Source organism: Oncorhynchus nerka, linkage group LG25 (assembly GCF_034236695.1).
Source record: "Oncorhynchus nerka isolate Pitt River linkage group LG25, Oner_Uvic_2.0, whole genome shotgun sequence".
In the NCBI taxonomy this organism is placed as follows: domain Eukaryota; kingdom Metazoa; phylum Chordata; class Actinopteri; order Salmoniformes; family Salmonidae; genus Oncorhynchus; species Oncorhynchus nerka.
Genome location: NC_088420.1, coordinates 14,732,799 through 14,752,104, shown reverse-complemented (window position 1 = coordinate 14,752,104; position 19,306 = coordinate 14,732,799). Strand labels below are relative to the sequence as shown.

General features: G+C 41.7%; 1 protein-coding gene across 3 annotated transcripts in view; it reads left to right on the top strand.

Moving 5' to 3' along the window:
* LOC115109062 (choline transporter-like protein 5-B) overlaps window positions 1-18,633 on the top strand; it is a 100,563-nt gene extending 81,930 nt beyond the window's left edge. The window contains exons 12-22 of one of the 3 annotated variants that reach the window (XM_029633634.2): window positions 3,852-3,951; window positions 4,073-4,165; window positions 4,443-4,530; window positions 6,303-6,565; window positions 8,925-9,019; window positions 9,127-9,230; window positions 9,406-9,479; window positions 9,616-9,686; window positions 9,943-10,031; window positions 10,525-10,609; window positions 14,633-18,633. In XM_029633634.2, coding sequence (XP_029489494.1) covers window positions 3,852-3,951; window positions 4,073-4,165; window positions 4,443-4,530; window positions 6,303-6,565; window positions 8,925-9,019; window positions 9,127-9,230; window positions 9,406-9,479; window positions 9,616-9,686; window positions 9,943-10,031; window positions 10,525-10,609; window positions 14,633-14,745 — 1,175 coding nt within the window. In that variant the 3' untranslated portion in view covers window positions 14,746-18,633. Of the gene's footprint in view, window positions 1-3,851; window positions 3,952-4,072; window positions 4,166-4,442; window positions 4,531-6,302; window positions 6,566-8,924; window positions 9,020-9,126; window positions 9,231-9,405; window positions 9,480-9,615; window positions 9,687-9,942; window positions 10,032-10,524; window positions 10,610-11,196; window positions 13,239-14,632 lie in introns of those variants that run through there. The other 2 variants (XM_029633635.2, XM_029633633.2) reach the window with 2 other exon arrangements.
* The last annotated feature ends 673 nt before the right edge of the window (window positions 18,634-19,306 follow it).

Here is a 19,306-nt window from a genome sequence, read left to right as displayed (position 1 = left end):
ATTTATTTTATTTAAACTAGGCAAGTCAGTTAAGAACAAATTCTTATTTACAATGATGGCCTACCAAAAGGCAAAAGGCCTCCTGCGGGGATGGGGGCCTGGGATTAAAAATAAAACATAAATATAGGACAAAACACACATCACAGCAAGAGAGACAACAATGCTACATAAAGAGAGACCTAAGACAACAACATATCAATGCAGCAACACATGACAACACAGCATAGTAGCAACAAAACACAACAACAACATGGTAGCAACACAACATGGTAGCAGCACAAAACATGGTTCAAACATTATTGGGCACAGACAACAGCACAAAGGGCAAGAAGGTAGAAACAACAATACATCACAATAAGCAGCCACAACTGTCAGTAAGAGTGTCCATGATTGAGTCTTTGAATGAAGAGATTGCGATTAAACTGTCCAGTTTGTGTGTTTGTTGCAGCTCATTCCAGTCGCTAGCTGCAGCGAACTGAAAAGAGGAGCGACCCAGGAATATGTGTGCTTTGGGGACCTTTAACAGAATGTGACTGGCAGAACGGGTGTTGTATGTCGAGGATGAGGGCTGCAGTAGAAACTTAGAATGTGGGGGAGTGAGGCCTAAGAGGGTTTTATATAGAAGCATCAACCAGTGGGTCTTGCGACGGGTATACAGAGATCACCAGTTTACAGAGGAGTATAGAGTGCAGTGATGTGTGCTATAAGTAGCATTGGTGACAAATCTGATGGCCGAATGGTAAAGAACATCTAGCCGCTCGAGAGCACCCTCACCTGCCGGTCTATAAATGATGTCTCCGTAATCTAGCATGGGTAGGATGGTAATCTGAATCAGAGTTAGTTTGGCAGCTGGGGTGAAAGAGGAGCCATTACAATAGAGGAACCCAAGTCTAGATGTAACTTTAGGCTGCAGCTTTGATATGTGCTGAGAGAAGGACAGTGTACCGTCTAGCCATACTCCCAAATACTTGTATGAGGTGACTACCTGAAGCTCTAAACCCTCAGAGGTAGTAATAACACCTGTGGGAAGAGAGGCATTCTTCTTACCAAACCACATGACCTTTGTTTTGGAGGTGTTCAGAACAAGGTTAAGGGTAGAGAAAGCTTGTTGGACACTAAGAAAGCTTTGTTGTAGAGCATTTAACACATAATCCAGGGAGGGGCCAGATGAGTATAAGACTGTATCATCTGCATATAAATGGATGAGAGAGCTTCCTGCTGCCTGAGGTATCATGTGGAAGTAAATTGAGAAGAGCGTGGGGCCTAGGATCGAGCATTGGGGTACACCCCTGGTGACAGGCAGTGGCTGAGACAGCAGATTTTCTGACTTTATACACTGCACTCTTTGAGAGAGGTAGTTAGCAAACTAGGCCAAAGAGCCCTCAGAGACACCAGTACTCCTTAGCCGGCCCACAAGAATGGAATGGTCTACCGTATCAAAAGATTTGGCCAAGTCAATAAAAATAGCAGCAGAATATTGCTTAGAATCAAGGGTAATGGTGACATAATCGAGGACCTTTAAGGTTGCAGTGACACATCCATAACCTGAGCGGAAACCAGATTACATACCCAAGAAAGCCAGTCAGTTGACTATTGGCAAGTTTTTCCAACACTTTTGATAAACAAGGTAAAATAGAAATAGACCTATAACTGTTAGGATCAGCTTGATCTCCCCCTTTAGGTAAAGGACGAACTGTGGCTGCCTTCCAAGCAATGGGAACCTCCCCAGAAAAGAGAGACAGGTTAAAAAGGTTTAAGATAGGCTTGGCGATGACCCAGATGTTTTTTGGGGGTCAAGTTTAAAGACCTCCTTTAGCACCTTGGAGTCAGTGACTGCCTGATGGGAGAAACTTTGTATCAGGGCAGGTGAAAAAGAGGGATGAGCATTGGGGATGGTTGCATTAGAAAGGGTGGGAGATGTGGAAATGTTGGACGGGCAAGGAGGCATGGCTGAGTCAAATAGGAATCCTGACTTAATGAAGTGGTGATTAAAGAGCTCAGCCATGTGCTTCATGTCAGTAACAACCACATCATCAATATTAAGGTACATGGGCAGCTGTGAGGAGGAGGGTGGTTACTGAAGGGAGCTACAGAGAGATTATTCTCCAGGTCGTTAACCATTTTCCGTATCTTCTTGGGGTTAGATCCATAGAGAGAGAACTGCTCCTTAAAGTAAATAACTTTGGCCTTCCGGATAGCCTGAGTGCACTTATTTATCATTTTCCTGAACGATAGCCCGTCAGCCTGAGTATGCGTGTGCGGAGCCTTTCGCCAAATGGAATTCTTGAGGTGGAGTAATTTTGGGGTGGCAGGTAGCCTATTGGTTAGAGCGTTGGGCCAGTAACCGAAAGGTTGCTAGATCGAATCCCCTGACATGGTAAAAATCTGTCATTCTGGCCCTGAACAAGGCAGTTAACCCACTGTTCCTAAGCAGTCATTGAAAATAAGAATTTGTTCTTAAAACTGACTTTCCTAGTTAAATAAAGGTTAAATAAGAAGAAAAAAGATCACTGTTGAACCAGGGGCTGAAACTGTTTTTAATTAGAATTTTATGGGGTGTGGTTGTTAACAATACCACTGAAAATATCAAAAAAGCAGGTCCAAGCGTCTTCGACAGAGGGGATCCAGCTGATTCTATACCATTTTACGGAGGCCAATTCATAAAGAAAGGCTTTCTCATTGAAGTTTTTTAGCAATCATCTATTACAAATCAGGACAGGTCGTTTCACTGAGCAGCCATTACGACCACGGGCTGTAAAACAGTGATCACTAAGGTCATTACAGAAAACACCAGACTGACATCTATCAGAATTATTTGTGAGGATAACATCGATGAGAGTAGCCTTTTCTGGGTGTTTGGAGTCATACCTTGTGGGATTGGTAATAATCTGAGAAAGATTTAGGGAGTCCCATTTATTTAGGACTTGGTCAGGTGGTTTAAGCATGTCCCAGTTGAGGTCACCTAGCAGGACAAATTCAGACTTAGTGTAAGGGGCCAGGAGAGAGCTTAGGGCAGGTAGGGTACAGGTCGGTGCTGATGGAGATCGAAAAAAAAGAGATATTTGAAAATGTAATGCTTAAAACCAGCAAATAAAATTGTTTGGAAACAGACTTGGTGGAGACAACCGAGAACTGAAGGTGATCCTTGGTGAAGATAGCCACCCCCCCCACCTTTGGAAGATCTGTCTTGCCAAAAAAGGTGATAACCAGAAAGGTTAACGTCAGTGTTCAAAACACTCTTCCTTAACCACATCTCAGTAATGACCAACACATCTGAATTGGAGCTGTGAACCCACACTTTATTTTACAAGAGCAGAAATCAGTGAAGCAGATATTAGAGCACAAGTCAGAATTGGGGCTAGCAACAGTAGATGGGCCGGGGTTTACGTGCACATTTCCAGATATCATCAACAGTAACAATCACACACGGCATAGTACACTAGCCTGGCACAAGGCTGCCATAACTCAGTTTACTCTGTGTGTCACAAGGTGCAGGGTCTCTCTAAGTTGCTAGGGAAGCAGTTGGGTGTGTCTGCTGGTTTTGTTCTTATTTCTCAATTGACCAATGATTTAGAGCAGGGAAACCGTAGGCCTTCCTGTTAACTGTATTTTATTTATTTATTTTGATTTAACTTTTATTTTATCAGAGAGTCATACTGAGACCAAGGTCTCTTTTATAGACAGGCCCTGAATTGACATAAAATACCAAATTAAACCTGATATTGTTTAAATTAATTTGGCAAATCCCAGTAGATGCTGTGGCCTGAGAGGATCAATTTTTTGGTTGTTGTCCACCTCTGCTGTAAAGGAACATAGATTTTTGAACTCAACAGTAATAATTTGTATTGCAGTGATCTCCCTATCAGTCATTGAGGCGGTCATCATAGTAATACTGATATTCCTGAGGAGGAGAGTACGTATCGCCATCGCTCTGCTGAAGGAGGGGAGCAGGTGAGTCGTGTTCTTCACTCAGGAGATTAAGTTGGACATCGTGTTGTGTCACTTCCAATGAAACCAGCATCTGTGAGTTCAAACTTTTCTCCCCCTTTCTCTGTGTCTCTCTTTTCTCCAGGGCCATTGGTTACATCATGTCCACTCTCTTCTACCCGATCATCACTTTTGTGCTGCTGGCCATCTGCATAGCGTACTGGGCAGTCATTGCTGTGTATCCTCTCTATGTAGGTCTTCTCATCCTCACTGTGTGTGTACACTTTTACACAGTTATCTTTACATGCAGCATTGCCCATTGTAGCTACACGTGAAGCATCCTGAACTGTCACCAATGGCATCATAGAGATAAAGACTGGATGAATTGAACCTATTGAAACTGCTGAACCCGTAGTGGAAATCCCAATGTAGATGGCTCATAGGCAGGCACACATTTAGTTTCTTATCACTGCTTATCACTGCTCCGTGTTGCCCTTGACTGGTTTTGCCCTCAGCTTCTTAGCGTCATCTGGTGATGCTGTCTACAAGGTCATGTCGACGCAGGACAAATGCATGTATGCCAACCTCACCTGTGATCCAGAGGTTGGCTTTTGTTTTTACTGTCTTCCTCTTTGTCACATTGACGTTATTGCTGTATTGCACACTCCTAGAATACTGTATGTTATTGGCCTTGAAACCCTGAATTAGAGCAGCTTATTGAAATTCAGCTCCGTGTGCTTGGCAGCAGTACAAATCACCCAGCTGTGGATACAGTTGAAGTCAGAAGTTTACATACACTTAGGTTGGAGTCAATAAAACTCGTTTTTCAACCACTCCACAAATTTCTTGTTAACAAACTATAGTTTTGGCAAGTCGGTTAGGACATCTACTTTCCTCATGACACAAGTAATTTTTCCAACAATTGTTTACAGACAGATTATTTCACTTATAATTGACTGTATTACAATTCCAGTGGGTCAGAAGAATACATACACTAAGATGACTGTGCCTTTAACCGCTTTGAAAATTCCAGAAAATGATGTCATGGCTTTAGAAGCTTCTGATAGGCTATTTGACATGATTTGAGTCCATTGGAAGTGTACCTGTGGATGTATTGCAAGGCCTACCTTCAAACTCAGTGCCTCTTTGCTTGACATCATGGGAAACTCGAAATAAATCAGCTAAGACCTAAAAAATTTAGACCTCCACATGTCTGGTTCATCCTTGGGAGCAATTTCCAAACGCCTGAAGGTACCACATTCATCTGTACAAATAATAGTATGCAAGTATAAACACCATGGGACCATGCAGCCGTCATACCACTCAGGAAGGAGATGCGTTCTGTCTCCTTGAGATGAACGTACTTTGGTGCGAAAAGTGCAAATCAATCCCAGAACAACAGCAAAGGACCTTGTGAAGATGCTGGCGGAAACAGGTACAAAAGTTTCTATATTCACAGTAAAACCAGTCCTATATCGACATAACCTGAAAGGCTGCTCAGCAAGGAAGTAAGGAGAAATGTCCTCTGGTCTGATGAAACAAAAATATAACTGTTTGAACATAATGAACATCGTTATGATTAGAGGAAAAGGGGGGAGGCTTGCAAGCCGAAGAACATCATCCCAACCATGAAGCACGGGGGTGGCAGCATCATGTTGTGGGGGTACTTTGCTGTAGGAGGGACTGGTGCACTTCACAAAATAGATGGCATCATGAGGGTGGAAAATTATGTGGATATATTAAAGCAACAACTCAAGACATCAGTCAGGAAGTTAAAGCTTGGTCACAAATGGGTCTTCCAAATGGACAATGACCCCAAGCATAATTCAAAAGTTGTGGCAAAGTGGCTTAAGGACAACAAAGTCAAGGTATTGGAGTGGCCATCACAAAGCCCTGACCTCAAACTTATAGACAATTTGTGGGCAGAACTGAAAAAGTGTGTGCAAGCAAGGAGGCCTACAAACTTGACTCAGTTACACCAGCTCTGTCAGGGGGAATGGGCCACAATTCACCCAACTTATTGTGGAAAGCTTGTGGAAGGCTACCTGAAATGTTTTACCCAAGTTAAACAATTTAAAGGCAATGCTACCAAATACTAATTGAGTGTATGTAAACTTCTGACCCACTGGGAATGTGATGAAAGAAAGAAAATCTGAAGTAAATCATTCTCTCTACTATTATTCTGACATTTCACATTCTTAAATTAAAGTGGTGATCTTAACTGACCTAAGACGGGGAGTTGCCGTTGTAAACTCTGGCCAAAGGTAGTGAACTGTATAGGGAATAGTGTGCCATTATAAATTCTGGCCAGAAGTAAATAGAGAATAGGGTGCGATTTCCTTCTAACCCAATAACTTACCCCTATCTCTCCCCAGAAGTTCAGTCAGACCAACGTGACCATGGTGTGCCCAGGCTCCCAGTGCACCTTTGCCTTCTACGGCGGCGAGAGCCTCTACCACAACTACATCTTAGTGCTGCAGCTGTGCAACCTGCTGGTGTTCCTGTGGCTGGTCAACTTTACCATCGCCCTGGGACAGTGCACCCTGGCCGGGGCCTTCGCTTCCTACTACTGGGCCCTGAGGAAGCCCCAAGACATACCATCATGCCCCTTGTTTTCCTCCTTTAGCAGGGCTGTACGGTAGGCTGTCTCAGTCATATAGGTTTTTAACCTCTTGCTTCTACCCTCTACTTTTTTGAACATTCTGTTAAAAATCACGCAACATTTCAGCGCCCTGCTACTCATGCCAGGAATATAGTATATGCATTTGCTTAGTCTGTGTGGATAGAAAACACTACGGCAGTTACATCGAAAAGCACAGGAAAACCTGATCACAGAAAATGGAAATAAATATCCTTGCGCCACTTCCAGCAATTGTTCAAAGTGAACCGAATTACATAAGAATGAGATTTCAACTCCTGCAGCTAACACACGTTGTCTAGAGTCTTGTCATTTGATTCAGCTTTGATTCTTGGTTGAACCTAATCAAGGGACCACTTCCCCCAAGTCTCCGCCCAGCTCTTTTTGTGGAGCCTTCCTGTGGACATTTTCTGCCTGACGACAGCTAAGGATTTTAAATCGCCTTCCTGATGAATTTTATCGCTTATTAACGTGTACTAATACCTAAAGTTGCATTACAAAAGTATTTCGAAGTGTTTTGTGAAAGTTTATCGTCGACTTTTTGAATTTTAAAAAATTACGTTACGTTATGAAACGCTCTTTTTTTCCGTTGATCACACAGTCTACATACAATGATATCTAGGCTATATATGGACCGATTTAATCGAAAAAAAGACCCAATAGTGATTATGGGACATCTAGGAGTGCCAACAAAGAAGATGGTCAAAGGTAATGAATGTTTTCTATTTTATTGTGCGGTTTGTGTAACGCCGAAATGCTAATTATTTTGTTTATGTCCCCTGCGGGTCTTTTGTGTTGTAGTGTATTGTTGCATGCTATCAGATAATAGCTTCTCATGCTTTCGCGGAAAAGCATTTTAAAAATCTGACTTGTTGCCTGGATTCACAACGAGTGTAGCTTTAATTCAATACCCTGCATGTGTATTTTAATGAACGTTTGAGTTTTAACTAAATACTATTAGCATTTAGCGTAGCGCATTTGCATTTCCAGAGCTCTAGTTGGGACGCAAGCGTCCCGAATAGAAGCAAGAGGTTTTAACGTATAAAGAAGGTGAAGATGATGTTGAGTTGGACACTGAACAAAAATATGAACTAACATGGAAAGTGTTGGTCCGATCTTTCATGAGCTGAAATAAAAGATCACAGAAATGTTTCATATGCATTTTCTGCACAAATTTGTTTACATCCCTGTTAGTGAGCATTTTTCGTTTGCTAAATTAGTCCATCCAGCTGACTGGTGTGGCATGTCAATAAACTGATTAAACAGCATGATCATTACACATGTGCTGGGTACAATAAAAGTTTTTTGACTATGCAATGCCACAGATGTCTCTAGTTTTGAGGGACTGTGCAAATGGTATGCTGGCTGCAGAAATGTCCACCAGAGCTGTTGCCAGAGAATTAGTGTTCAATTCTCTACCATAAGCCGCCTCCAACGTTGTTTTAGAGAATTTGACAGTACGTACAGCTGGTCTCACAACCGCAGACCACGTGTAATGGCGTTGTGTGGGCGAGAGGTTTGCTGATGTCAATGTTGTGCCCCATGGTGACAGTGGTGTTATGGTATGAGCAATTTGAATGCACAGAGATACCATGACGAGCTCCTGAGGCCCATTTTTGTGGCATTCATCCGCCGCCTTCACCTCACGTTTCAGCATGACAATGCACAGCCCCATGTCGCAAGGATCTGTTCACAATTGCTGGAAGATGAAAATGTCCCAGTTTTTCCATGGTCTGCATACTCACCAGACATGTCACCAATTGATCATGTTTGGGATGCTCTGGGTCGACGTGTACGTGTTCCATTTCCTGCCAATATCCAGCGACTTCGCACAGCCATTGAAGAAGAGTGGGACAACATTCCACAGGCCACAATCAACAGCCTGATCATCTCTATGCGAAGGAAATGTCACGCTGCATGAGGAAAATACTGGTCCCACCAGATACTGACTGGTTTTCTGATCCACAGCCCTACCTTTTTTAAAGGTATCTGTGACCAACAGATGCATATCTGTATTCCCAGTCATGTGAAATCCATAGATTATAATTTATTTATTTAAATTGACTGATTTCCTCAGTAAAGTTGTTGAAATTGTTGCATTTTGCTTTTATATTTTTGTTCAGTATAGTTTATAATGGCACATCTTGCTTCGAGAGATATTCCCTAAGGGAGTTATCCTAGTACTGCACTAATAAACTATTTCAGATTCTCCATTAAGCCTTTAAATCCAAGATGAGACATAATCTGTGAGGAAACTGGTCCTACGTGTGTTGAGGGTTTTACACCTATGATGGGAAGGGGGAAGTGTGTGTGTGTGTGTGTGTGTGGTGGATATACAGCTCTATTTTGTATCTCCCAGGTACCACACAGGCTCTCTGGCATTTGGCTCTCTGATCCTGGCCTTTGTGCAGATGTTTCGCATCGTTCTAGAGTATCTGGATCACAAACTCAAAGGTGGGTTTTCTGCTCGTACTTAACCCACTGCCTTTCGTATGTTTACATACAGTACTGTATATTTATATGGCATGTTTTCTTGAAGATGATCATCATGTATTTTTCAGGTGCTCACAATGCTTTTGCCCGCTTCCTGATTTGCTGTTTCAAATGCTGCTTCTGGTGCCTGGAACATTTCATCAAGTTCATGAACAGGAACGCCTACATCATGGTGAGTCTGGGTAGTTTCAGTCAAAATATTTTTCAATGCCATCCATCCAGTACCTTTGAGGCATTTCAGTAGTTAGTACACCCATTACTATTGTGATCATGTTATTTGATAACCATCTCACAGAAAGTGTTGGAATCGTGAATAACATGGTCTTACTTTGAATTTCTCACCCTAGATGGCGATATATGGAAAGAGCTTCTGCACTTCGGCCAAAGATGCTTTCTTCCTCCTGATGAGGAACGTAGTAAGGTAAGACAAGGTCTTTTGTATCGGTTCGTTTGATTGTCTGTCCCTCAGACAGTTTTTTGTGTCTGTCTGTCTTTCATGGTGGTGACTGTCTCTCTCTGGGCTTCTGGGCTCCTCCAATGAGGTGTCTCCTCTGTAGGGTGGCAGTGCTGGATAAGGTGACAGACTTTCTCCTCTTCTTGGGAAAAGTGCTTATTTCAGGGAGTGTTGGTGAGTTCCCTTTCCCACACACTGGTGATAACCTTGTGGTATGTTTAACTATGAGGGCTGATGTTAAAATGACCCAATGCATGAACAAGACTAAACAAACAACACACGCTGGAAAATAGTACCATAACGTACTCGGCAGAGGCGTTCTCTATAAGACAATGCCCATAGATACTATGTTACACTAATTGTACATTTGTCAGTGTTTGCTCAGGTTGTTATTTTGTTATTAAGGATTCCGATTTTTTTGCCCCCCCAGGTGTTCTAGCATTCTTCTTCTTCACCCGTAAGATTCCAGTTATTCAAGAGGAGGTGCCATCACTAAATTACTACTGGGTCCCCCTACTGGTAAGAAATAGACTTACATCATATGAGTCAGCATTGCTTGTTGATAAATGTGCCCACATACGTAGGTTCTGTTTGCTTGTAGCCGAACTTGGCTAGGCGAAGCGACTTCTGTGCTCTCATACTCCCTAAAGACATTCGCTTGAATAACTAGAAAAAAACAGCAATGTTAATGTTGTTCGCACAATTTTACATTTAGCTAAGATGTTTGGAGCAGAAAAAATGTGCATGAAAACTAGTCATCACTCGTTGAATGACGAAAACTTCACGTTCTCACTCTGACTAGGAGTATTACTATTGTCTAATCAACTAAACTTCGACTTGCCTCAAGAAAGGTTTTTGTCTGCACAAACAGCTGGAACAAAAACTCCCGAAAACCAAAAATAACACAAACGTCACACAATTTTGTGATAATATATGCGTAATCTGTTTTGACTGGGAAGCATATGGTAAGCTTTATTGTGCTTACTGACTTGGACTTTTCTGCCATTGTCAGACGGTGATATTTGGATCCTACCTGATCGCCCATGGCTTCTTCAACGTCTATGCTATGTGTGTGGACACCTTATTCCTTTGTTTCTGTAAGTACACCATTCATCTCTTTTAAATGCAGGCCAGTCTGGGGTGTGAGGGTGTTTATATGATACACAGGGAGTACACTCCAGGGTTTGTGTTGGATCTGACTGCAGCGTTGTGAGCTAATTGAATGCTTCCTCATTTCTACTTCATGTTGCTCTCTATTATATCAATAGCGGTGAACAGTTTTCTTCATAAGACAGAAAAAGGTTGTTCTTGCACTGTGCGATTTTTTGTTTTGTTTTACACTACTGTCATTGTTTTACCAATTCAATCATTTATATTGCATGTTCTTGCAGTGAATACTATTGTATAGGGCCTGTGCTATATGCATTATATTTATCAAACTTTTCCTCTGCTGCAAACTAATCACTGAACCAGTTGGCTATAATGCACTGGCCATTTTGGCTGACTGAAACCTATATCAACTTTTTTTCCTAATTAATTTAATCGTTTGGCTCAAACTCCTTTCTCTTTCTCTCTTTCTCTTTCTGCCTTCCTACCTATACGTTGTCTGCTCCTCTCCTCCTCGTCTTTCCTCCTTTTCTCCTCCTCTGTGACAATGCTTTGTCTTCCGTCGGTCCTGGATCAGGTGAAGACCTGGAGAGGAACGACGGCTCGCCCCTCAAGCCCTTCTACATGTCCCCTCAACTGCACAGGATCCTCCGCAGAGAGCAGGGCTCCAAGCTCTACGCTTCCTCCTGATAGGCCACAACACTGAACCTCTTTCTCCTGATAGGCCACAACACTGAACCTCTTCTCCTGATAGGCCACAACAATGAACCTCTTTCTCCTGATAGGCCAAAACAATGAACCTCTTTCTCCTGATAGCCAGAACACCTGATACACCGAAGGACTGTCCCATTCAGCATCTGTGTGTGGGGGTGATTGTGTTCTGGAGGATACTAGAGCAGGGCCTTATGGCTGGGCTGGACTCATGCATGGAGGTGACCTGACTGGTCAGGACTGACCAGGAAGGCCTTGGCAGAACATGGCAGGACCCAAGAGGTGTATGTGGGTGGGGTTTAGAAAGAGGCGGAGCTCTGTTCAACTTCCTCCCTCTCACCGCCTGCACTGCCGCTGGTACTTCTAATATTAGCCTTTTTTCTCTGCCGTGCTTCTGTCCCTTTCTTTGTTGTGTCGAGACTCTGCTGGCCTCTGCCTTACTTAGAGAGCGCTGCAGCAGCACAGTGAACGTGGGTGAAATTGCCATTAGCCCAATACACTGCAAGAGGCACATACACTGCAGAAGGAGATCTCTGTATTTCGGATGCAATTGGTGTAGTTTTGCAGATGGTTGTGGGGTGATGCAAGGCAAGGGCGCCCCCATGTGACACTACTGTGTTTGTGCAATGGTTCCATGTACTGTAATGTAAGGTCACGTGTAGGGTGAAGTTGCCCTTCGACACTGATCTTGGGTCAGTTTAGCATTTTCCTCAACAATGGTTAAGGTTAGGATTGGGGAAGCTGATCCTAGATCTGTACCAAGGGGAAACTTCATCCCTGAGCTATTTTTAGGCGCTCTCATGTGTTGGAAAATAACCCTGAGGTGGCTTTTCTGTCTAGCATGATTATTTTAATGGCTGTTTAGTCTTTGGTTGAAGAGGCACTTTTGGTCCACCATATTTATTGGCACTGTTACAGACACAGTTCAAAACTTAACGTGCAATGCTACGGATAGATAAACTGGACATACTCCTGGGGCGGCAGGTAGCCTAGTGGTTAGAGCATTGGACTAGTAACTGAAAGGTTGCAAGATTGAATCCCCAATCTGACTAGGTAAAAATCTGTTGTTCTGCCCCTTAACAGGCAGTTAACCCATTGTTCCTAGGCTGTTATTGAAAATAAGAATTTGGTCTTAACTGACTTGCCTAGTTAAATAAAGGTCAAATAAATTAATACAAATTACATGGTTACAGACACTTGTAGGATGTTTTGGTTTTACACCGTCAGGTGTAACACTAGATATTGGTTTTACACTGTCAGGTGTAACACTAGATATTGGTTTTACACTGTCAGGTGTAACACTAGATATTGGTTTTACACTGTCAGGTGTAACACTAGATATTGGTTTTACACTGTCCGGTGTAACACTAGATATTGGTTTTACACTGTCAGGTGTAACACTAGATATTGGTTTTACACTGTCAGGTGTAACACTAGATATTGGTTTTACACTGTCAGGTGTAACACTAGATATTGGTTTTACACTGTAAGTGACAGTTATAATGTAGGCTCAGGGAGGTCAAGACTTCTGAACACATTTGATGCTCACGGTGAACGATTTGAATGGACCCTGACACCTTCCAGGGATTCCGACTGCAGTTGCTAGTAAATGTGCCTAGTTCTAAATGGAGAAATGTTCCTCTTTATTGTTTTGTGGTTTTACGATCTACCACCGAGAACCTTTTGAAATACCATTTATAAAAGGATGTTAAAGCCATTTTTGGTATTTTTATATGGAATAGTGCAGAACTGCAGTAGTACGGTTTTTAATAATAGGTACTGTAACACACATCTGTTCTGAGGATATTTCATGTTTTTGTACAGGATAACTCTTTTTGTATCAATGACACCATGAAAATGTGAAATCTTTTTTTAAATAAATGTGAATGATTTCATTTGCAAATTTTCTAGGCGATTCATATCTAATTTGTATATTGTATTTAAGGGTTAATGACATTATAAATTGATCGTTGGTTTGGGATATTCAAGGTTTTTGGGGTAGGCCTGTTATCAAACAGTGGGTTTGAGGAAATCAGAGGTGTCTTGTTTGGGATCAAGAGGACTTTTATGAAACAGTGAGTTTGAGGGTAAGTATTTAAACTTGAGTTAGGTATTTCAAATGGATTTGAAGGAATTTCCAATAACAGTGAGTTTGAGGGTAATTATTTAAACTTGAGTGAGGTATTTCAAATGGATTTGAAGGAATTTCCAATAACAGTGAGTTTGAGGGTAAGTATTTAAACTTGAGTTAGGTATTTCAAATGGATTTGAAGGAATTTCCAATAACAGTGAGTTTGAGGGTAAGTATTTAAACTTGAGTTAGGTATTTCAAATGGATTTGAAGGAATTTCCAATAACAGTGAGTTTGAGGGTAAGTATTTAAACTTGAGTTAGGTATTTCAAATGGATTTGAAGGAATTTCCAATAACAGTGAGTTTGAGGGTAAGTATTTAAACTTGAGTTAGGTATTTCAAATGGATTTGAAGGAATTTCCAATAACAGTGAGTTTGAGGGTAAGTATTTAAACTTGAGTTAGGTATTTCAAATGGATTTGAAGGAATTTACAATAACAGTGAGTTTGAGGGTAAGTATCTAAACTTGAGTTAGGTATTTCAAATGGATTTGAAGGAATTTCCAATAACAGTGAGTTTGAGGGTAAGTATTTAAACTTGAGTTAGGTATTTCAAATGGATTTGAAGGAATTTCCAATAACAGTGAGTTTGAGGGTAAGTATCTAAACTTGAGTTAGGTATTTCAAATGGATTTGAAGGAATTTCCAATAACAGTGAGTTTGAGGGTAAGTATTTAAACTTGAGTTAGGTATTTCAAATGGATTTGAAGGAATTTCCAATAACAGTGAGTTTGAGGGTAAGTATCTAAACTTGAGTTAGGTATTTCAAATGGATTTGAAGGAATTTCCAATAACAGTGAGTTTGAGGGTAAGTATTTAAACTTGAGTTAGGTATTTCAAATGGATTTGAAGGAATTTCCGATAACAGTGAGTTTGAGGGATATGACTGCGTTTCAGAATGTTTAGCAGTAGGTTATGGGTATACAGAGTCTTGTATTTAGAGTTTGGCCAGCTTTTAGAATGTTTTATATTGTTCTAATTCTATACATGTCATTATTTGAATGTTCCCCTTGTAATGTTAATGGGGCGCTGCCACTGATGAGATAGAATGTTGTGTTGTCATTTAAATGTGACGTAATGCAGAAACTGCAATGGCCCAACTTTCTAAATACATGGGGGTATTTAACAGAGTTTCTGTGGTATGTGACTGGCCATGTGTTCCTGTCCCCAGTGGTGGATCTGGAGGTGAACAACGGCTCTGCAGCCAGACCCTTCTACATGAGCAGAACCCTGAGACACATCCTCAACAAGAACACCAACAAGAGGAGGAAAGACAAGAGATAGACGAGAGAAGAAGAGAGGAACGGATACAGGGTGACTGGAGGAGTATGGATAGACAGAGGCAGGAAAGGTGATAGGGAAGACAACCGTGTAGGATCAAGTAGAGATGGAGGTAAATACTAATTCAGGTCCATATTGGACACAGACTATCGCCCCGTAGCATTCACTTCTGTCATCATGAAGTGCTTAGGGAGACTAGTCAATGATCATACCACTGCCACCTTACCTGCCACCCTAGACCCACTTCAGTTTGCATACCGGCCCAACAGGTCCACAGACGATGCGATCGCACACTGCCCTATCATATCTGTACAAGAGGAATACCTATGTAAGAATGCTGTTCATTGAGTACAGCTCAGCACCATTGTAACCTCCAAGCTCATAATTAAGCTTAAGGCCCTGGGTCTCAACCCCGCCCTGTGCAATTGGGTCTTGGACTTTCTGATGGGCCGCCCCTAGGTGGTGAAGGTAGGAAACAACATCTCCACTTCGCTGATCCTCAACACTGGGGCACTCAAAGTGTAGTGCCAGGAAAACAGACTCTCACTCAACAAAACAAAGGAGACGATCGTGGACTTCAGGAAACAGCAGAGGGAGCACCCCCCTATCCACTATCCACATCGACGAGACAGTAGCGGAAAAAGTTTTAAGTTCCTTGGCGTACACATCATGGACAAACTGAAATAATACACCCACACAGACAGTGTGGTGAAGAAGTTGCAACAGCTTCTCTTCAATCTCAGGAGGCTGAAGAAATGTGTCTTGTCACCTAAAACCTCACAAACTTTTACAGATGCACAATTGAGAGCATCCTGTCGGGCTGTATCACCGCCTGGTACAGCAACTGCACAGCCATCAACCGCAAGGCTCTCCAGAGGGTGGTGCGGTCTGCACAACGCATCACCGGGGGCAAACTACCTGTCCTCCAAAACACCTACAGCATCCCTTGTTACAGAAAGGCCAAAAAGATAATCAAGGACAACAACCACCGAGCCACTGCCTGTTAACCTTGTTACCATCCAGAAGACGAGGTCAGTACAGGTGCATCAAAGCTGGGACCGAGAGACTGAAAAACAGCTTCTTTCTCAAGGCCATTAGACTGTTAAACAGCCATCACTAACACACAGAGAGGCTGCTGCCTACATACAGACTCAATCATTGGCCACTTTAATAAATTAATCACGAGTCTCTATAATGCCACTTTAATAATGTTTACATATCTTACATTACTCATCTCATATGTATATACTGTATTTTATACCATCTATCTGCTAGGCCATCGCTCATCCATATATTTATATGTACATATTCTTATTCCATCCCTTTACATTGTGTGTATAAGGTAGTTGTTGTTGAATTGTTAGATCACTTGTTAGATATTACTGCACTGTCGGAACTAGTAGCACAAGCATTTTTCTACACTCGCATTAACATCTGCTAACCATGTGTATGTTACTGATTTGATTGCTTCTGATGGCATTATCATTATGTGCTTTGGACCTACAGTTGAAGTCTGAAGTTTACATACACTTAGGTTGGAGTCATTAAAACTCGTTTCTCAACCACTCCACAAATTTCTTGTTAACAAACTATAGTTTTGGCAAGTCGGTTAGGACATCTACTTTGTGCATGACATAAGTAATTGTTCCCACAATTGTTTACAGGCAGATTATTTCACTTACAATTCACTGTATCACAATTCCAGTGGGTCAGAAGTTTACAAACACTAAGTTGACAGTGCCTTTAAACAGCTTGGAAAATTCCAGGAAATTAAGTCATGGCTTTAGAATCTTCTGATAGGCTTATTGACATCATCAGTCAATTGGAGGTGTACCTGTGGATGTATTTCAAGGCCTACCTTCAAACTCAATGCCTCTGCTTGATATCATGGGAAAATCAAAAGAAATCAGCCAAGACTTCAGAATTTTTTTTGTAGACCTCCACAAGTCTGTTTCATCCTTGGGAGCAATTTACAAACGCTTGAAGGTACCACGTTCATCTGTACAAACAATAGTACGCAAGTATAAACACCATGGGACCACGCAGCCGTCATACCACTCAGGAAAGAGACTCGTTCTGTCTCCTCAAGATGAACGTACTTTGGTGCAGAAAGTGCAAATCTTTCTCAGAACAACAGCAAAGTACCTTGTGAAGATGTTGGAGGAAACAGGAAACAGAGGGACTTGTGCACTTCACAAAATAGATGGCATCATGAGGGTGAAAAATGATGTGGATATATTGAAACAACATCTCAAGACATCAGTCAGGAAGTTAAAGCTTGGTCACAAATGGGTCTTCCAAATGGACAATGACCCCAAGCATACTTCCAACGTTGTGGCAAAATGGCTTAAGGACAACAAAGTCAAGGTATTGGAGTGGTCATCACAAAGCCCTGACCTCAATCCTATAGAACATTTGTGGGCAGAACTGAAAAAACTTGTGCGAGCAAGGAGGCCTACAAATCCGACTCAGTTACACCAGCTCTGTCAGGAGGAATGGGCCAAAATTCACCCAACTTATTGTAGGAAGCTTGTGGAAGGCTACCTGAAACGTTTGACCCAAGTTAAGCAATTTAAATGCAATACTACCAAATACTAATTGAGAGTGTGTAAACTTCTGACCCACTGGGAATGTGAGGTAAAAGCGTAAATAAATCATTCTCCCTGCTATTATTCTGACATTTCACATTCTTAAAATAAAGTGGTGATCCTAACTGACCTAAGACAGGGAATTTTTACTTGGATTAAATGTCAGGAATTTTGAAAAACGTGAATTTAAATGTATTTGGCTAAGGTGTATGTAAACTTCCGACTTCAACTGTATGTAATATTGGAATTTATTATCTTTCCATACAGTACTTTATGTACCAACAAAACATCACCTTTAAGAGTTTCTCCAGTCATTTTGTATACTTTTTAGACAGTTGTTCTGAAAGTAGTGCTCCCGAGCCAAAAGTGGTCCTCAAATTGGCATATAAATGGCAATATATTATTATAAACTCAGCAAAAAAGGAAACGTCCCTTTTTCACTCAGGACCCTGTCTTTCAAAGATAATTTGTAAAAATCCAAATAACTTCATAGATCTTCATTGTAAAGGGTTTAAACACTGTTTCCCATGCTTGTTCAATGAACCATAAATAATTAATGAACATTCACCTGTGGAATGGTCGTTAAGACACTAACAGCTTACAATTAAGGTCACAGTTATGAAAACTTTGGACACTAAAGAGGCCTTTCTACTGACTCTGGAAAACACCAAAAGAAAGATGCCCAGGGTCCCTGCTCATCTGTGTGAATGTGCCTTATGCATGCTGCAAGGAGGCATGAGGACTGCAGATGTGGCCAAGGCAATAAATTGCAATGTCCTTACTGTGAGACGCCTAAGACAGCGCTACAGGGAGACAGAAAGTTCAGCTGATTGTCCTCGCAGTGGCAGACCATGTGTAACAACACCTGCACAGGATCGGTACATCTGAACATTACACCTGCGGGACAGGTATGGGATGGCAACAATAACTGCCCGAGTTACACCAGGAACACACAATCCCTCTATCAATGCTCAGACTGTCCCCAATAGGCTGAGAGAGGCTGGACTGAGGGCTTGTAGGCCTGTTGTAAGGCAGGTCCTCACCAGACATCACCGGCAACATTGCCTTTGGGCACAAACCCTGTCAAAAAGTGCTCTTCACTGACGAGTCGCGGTTTTGTCTCAAAGGGTGATGGTCGGATTTGTGTTTATCGTTGAAGGAATGAGCATTACACCGAGGACACATTTTTCCATTTATGTCAGTCACATGTCTGTGGAACTTGTTCAGTTTATGTCTCAGTATGTTCATACAAATATTTACACTTGTTAAGTTTGCTGAAAATAAACGCAGTTGACAGTGAGAAGACGTTTCTTTTTTTGCTGAGTTTATTATTTAAAAAATGCGTAGTACGTCACGTGCAGATTTGTGCACCACGTCATTGCGCTCTGCTGTGGATGCATCATCTGCCTCTTGCTAGCTGTCACTAATATGGCGAGGGGCTGAAGCTCATTGGTTGAACTCCACTTACTAGGTGGCTGGCCCACGTGGGCAAAAAGAACTAGAGATTTTGTGTGTAACTGAGCTAAAACCGTACTTATATATTGTGCATGCATTCAAATTGACACATTCAGCCCAAGGCGGGAGGTTTAAAAAATGTTTAGTATATGTCAAAGTTCCAGAGCATGTCTTTAAATGCACAATAATAACAGTATGGTTAGCATAACTGTGACCAAATCATGCATTTAAAGGCAACTGCAAGACATTGTTGATTTTACCAATGTACTGTACAGCACTTACTTGAGTGAAAAATCAAGTATATAATTTTATATATTTTATAACAATATGTTGCTCCACATATTGCCCAGCAGGCACTTGTAACTCTGTATGCAGTGACTCAAACCAGTCACAGGGTGGTACTAGGTGGAAACCTCCCAAAAGGTTACACCAAGACAACTGATTGAACGGCTGCTCTGGTTAATACTGTACATGAAATGCCCATAATTCCCATGTATAATTATGTATAATTATGCTCTTCA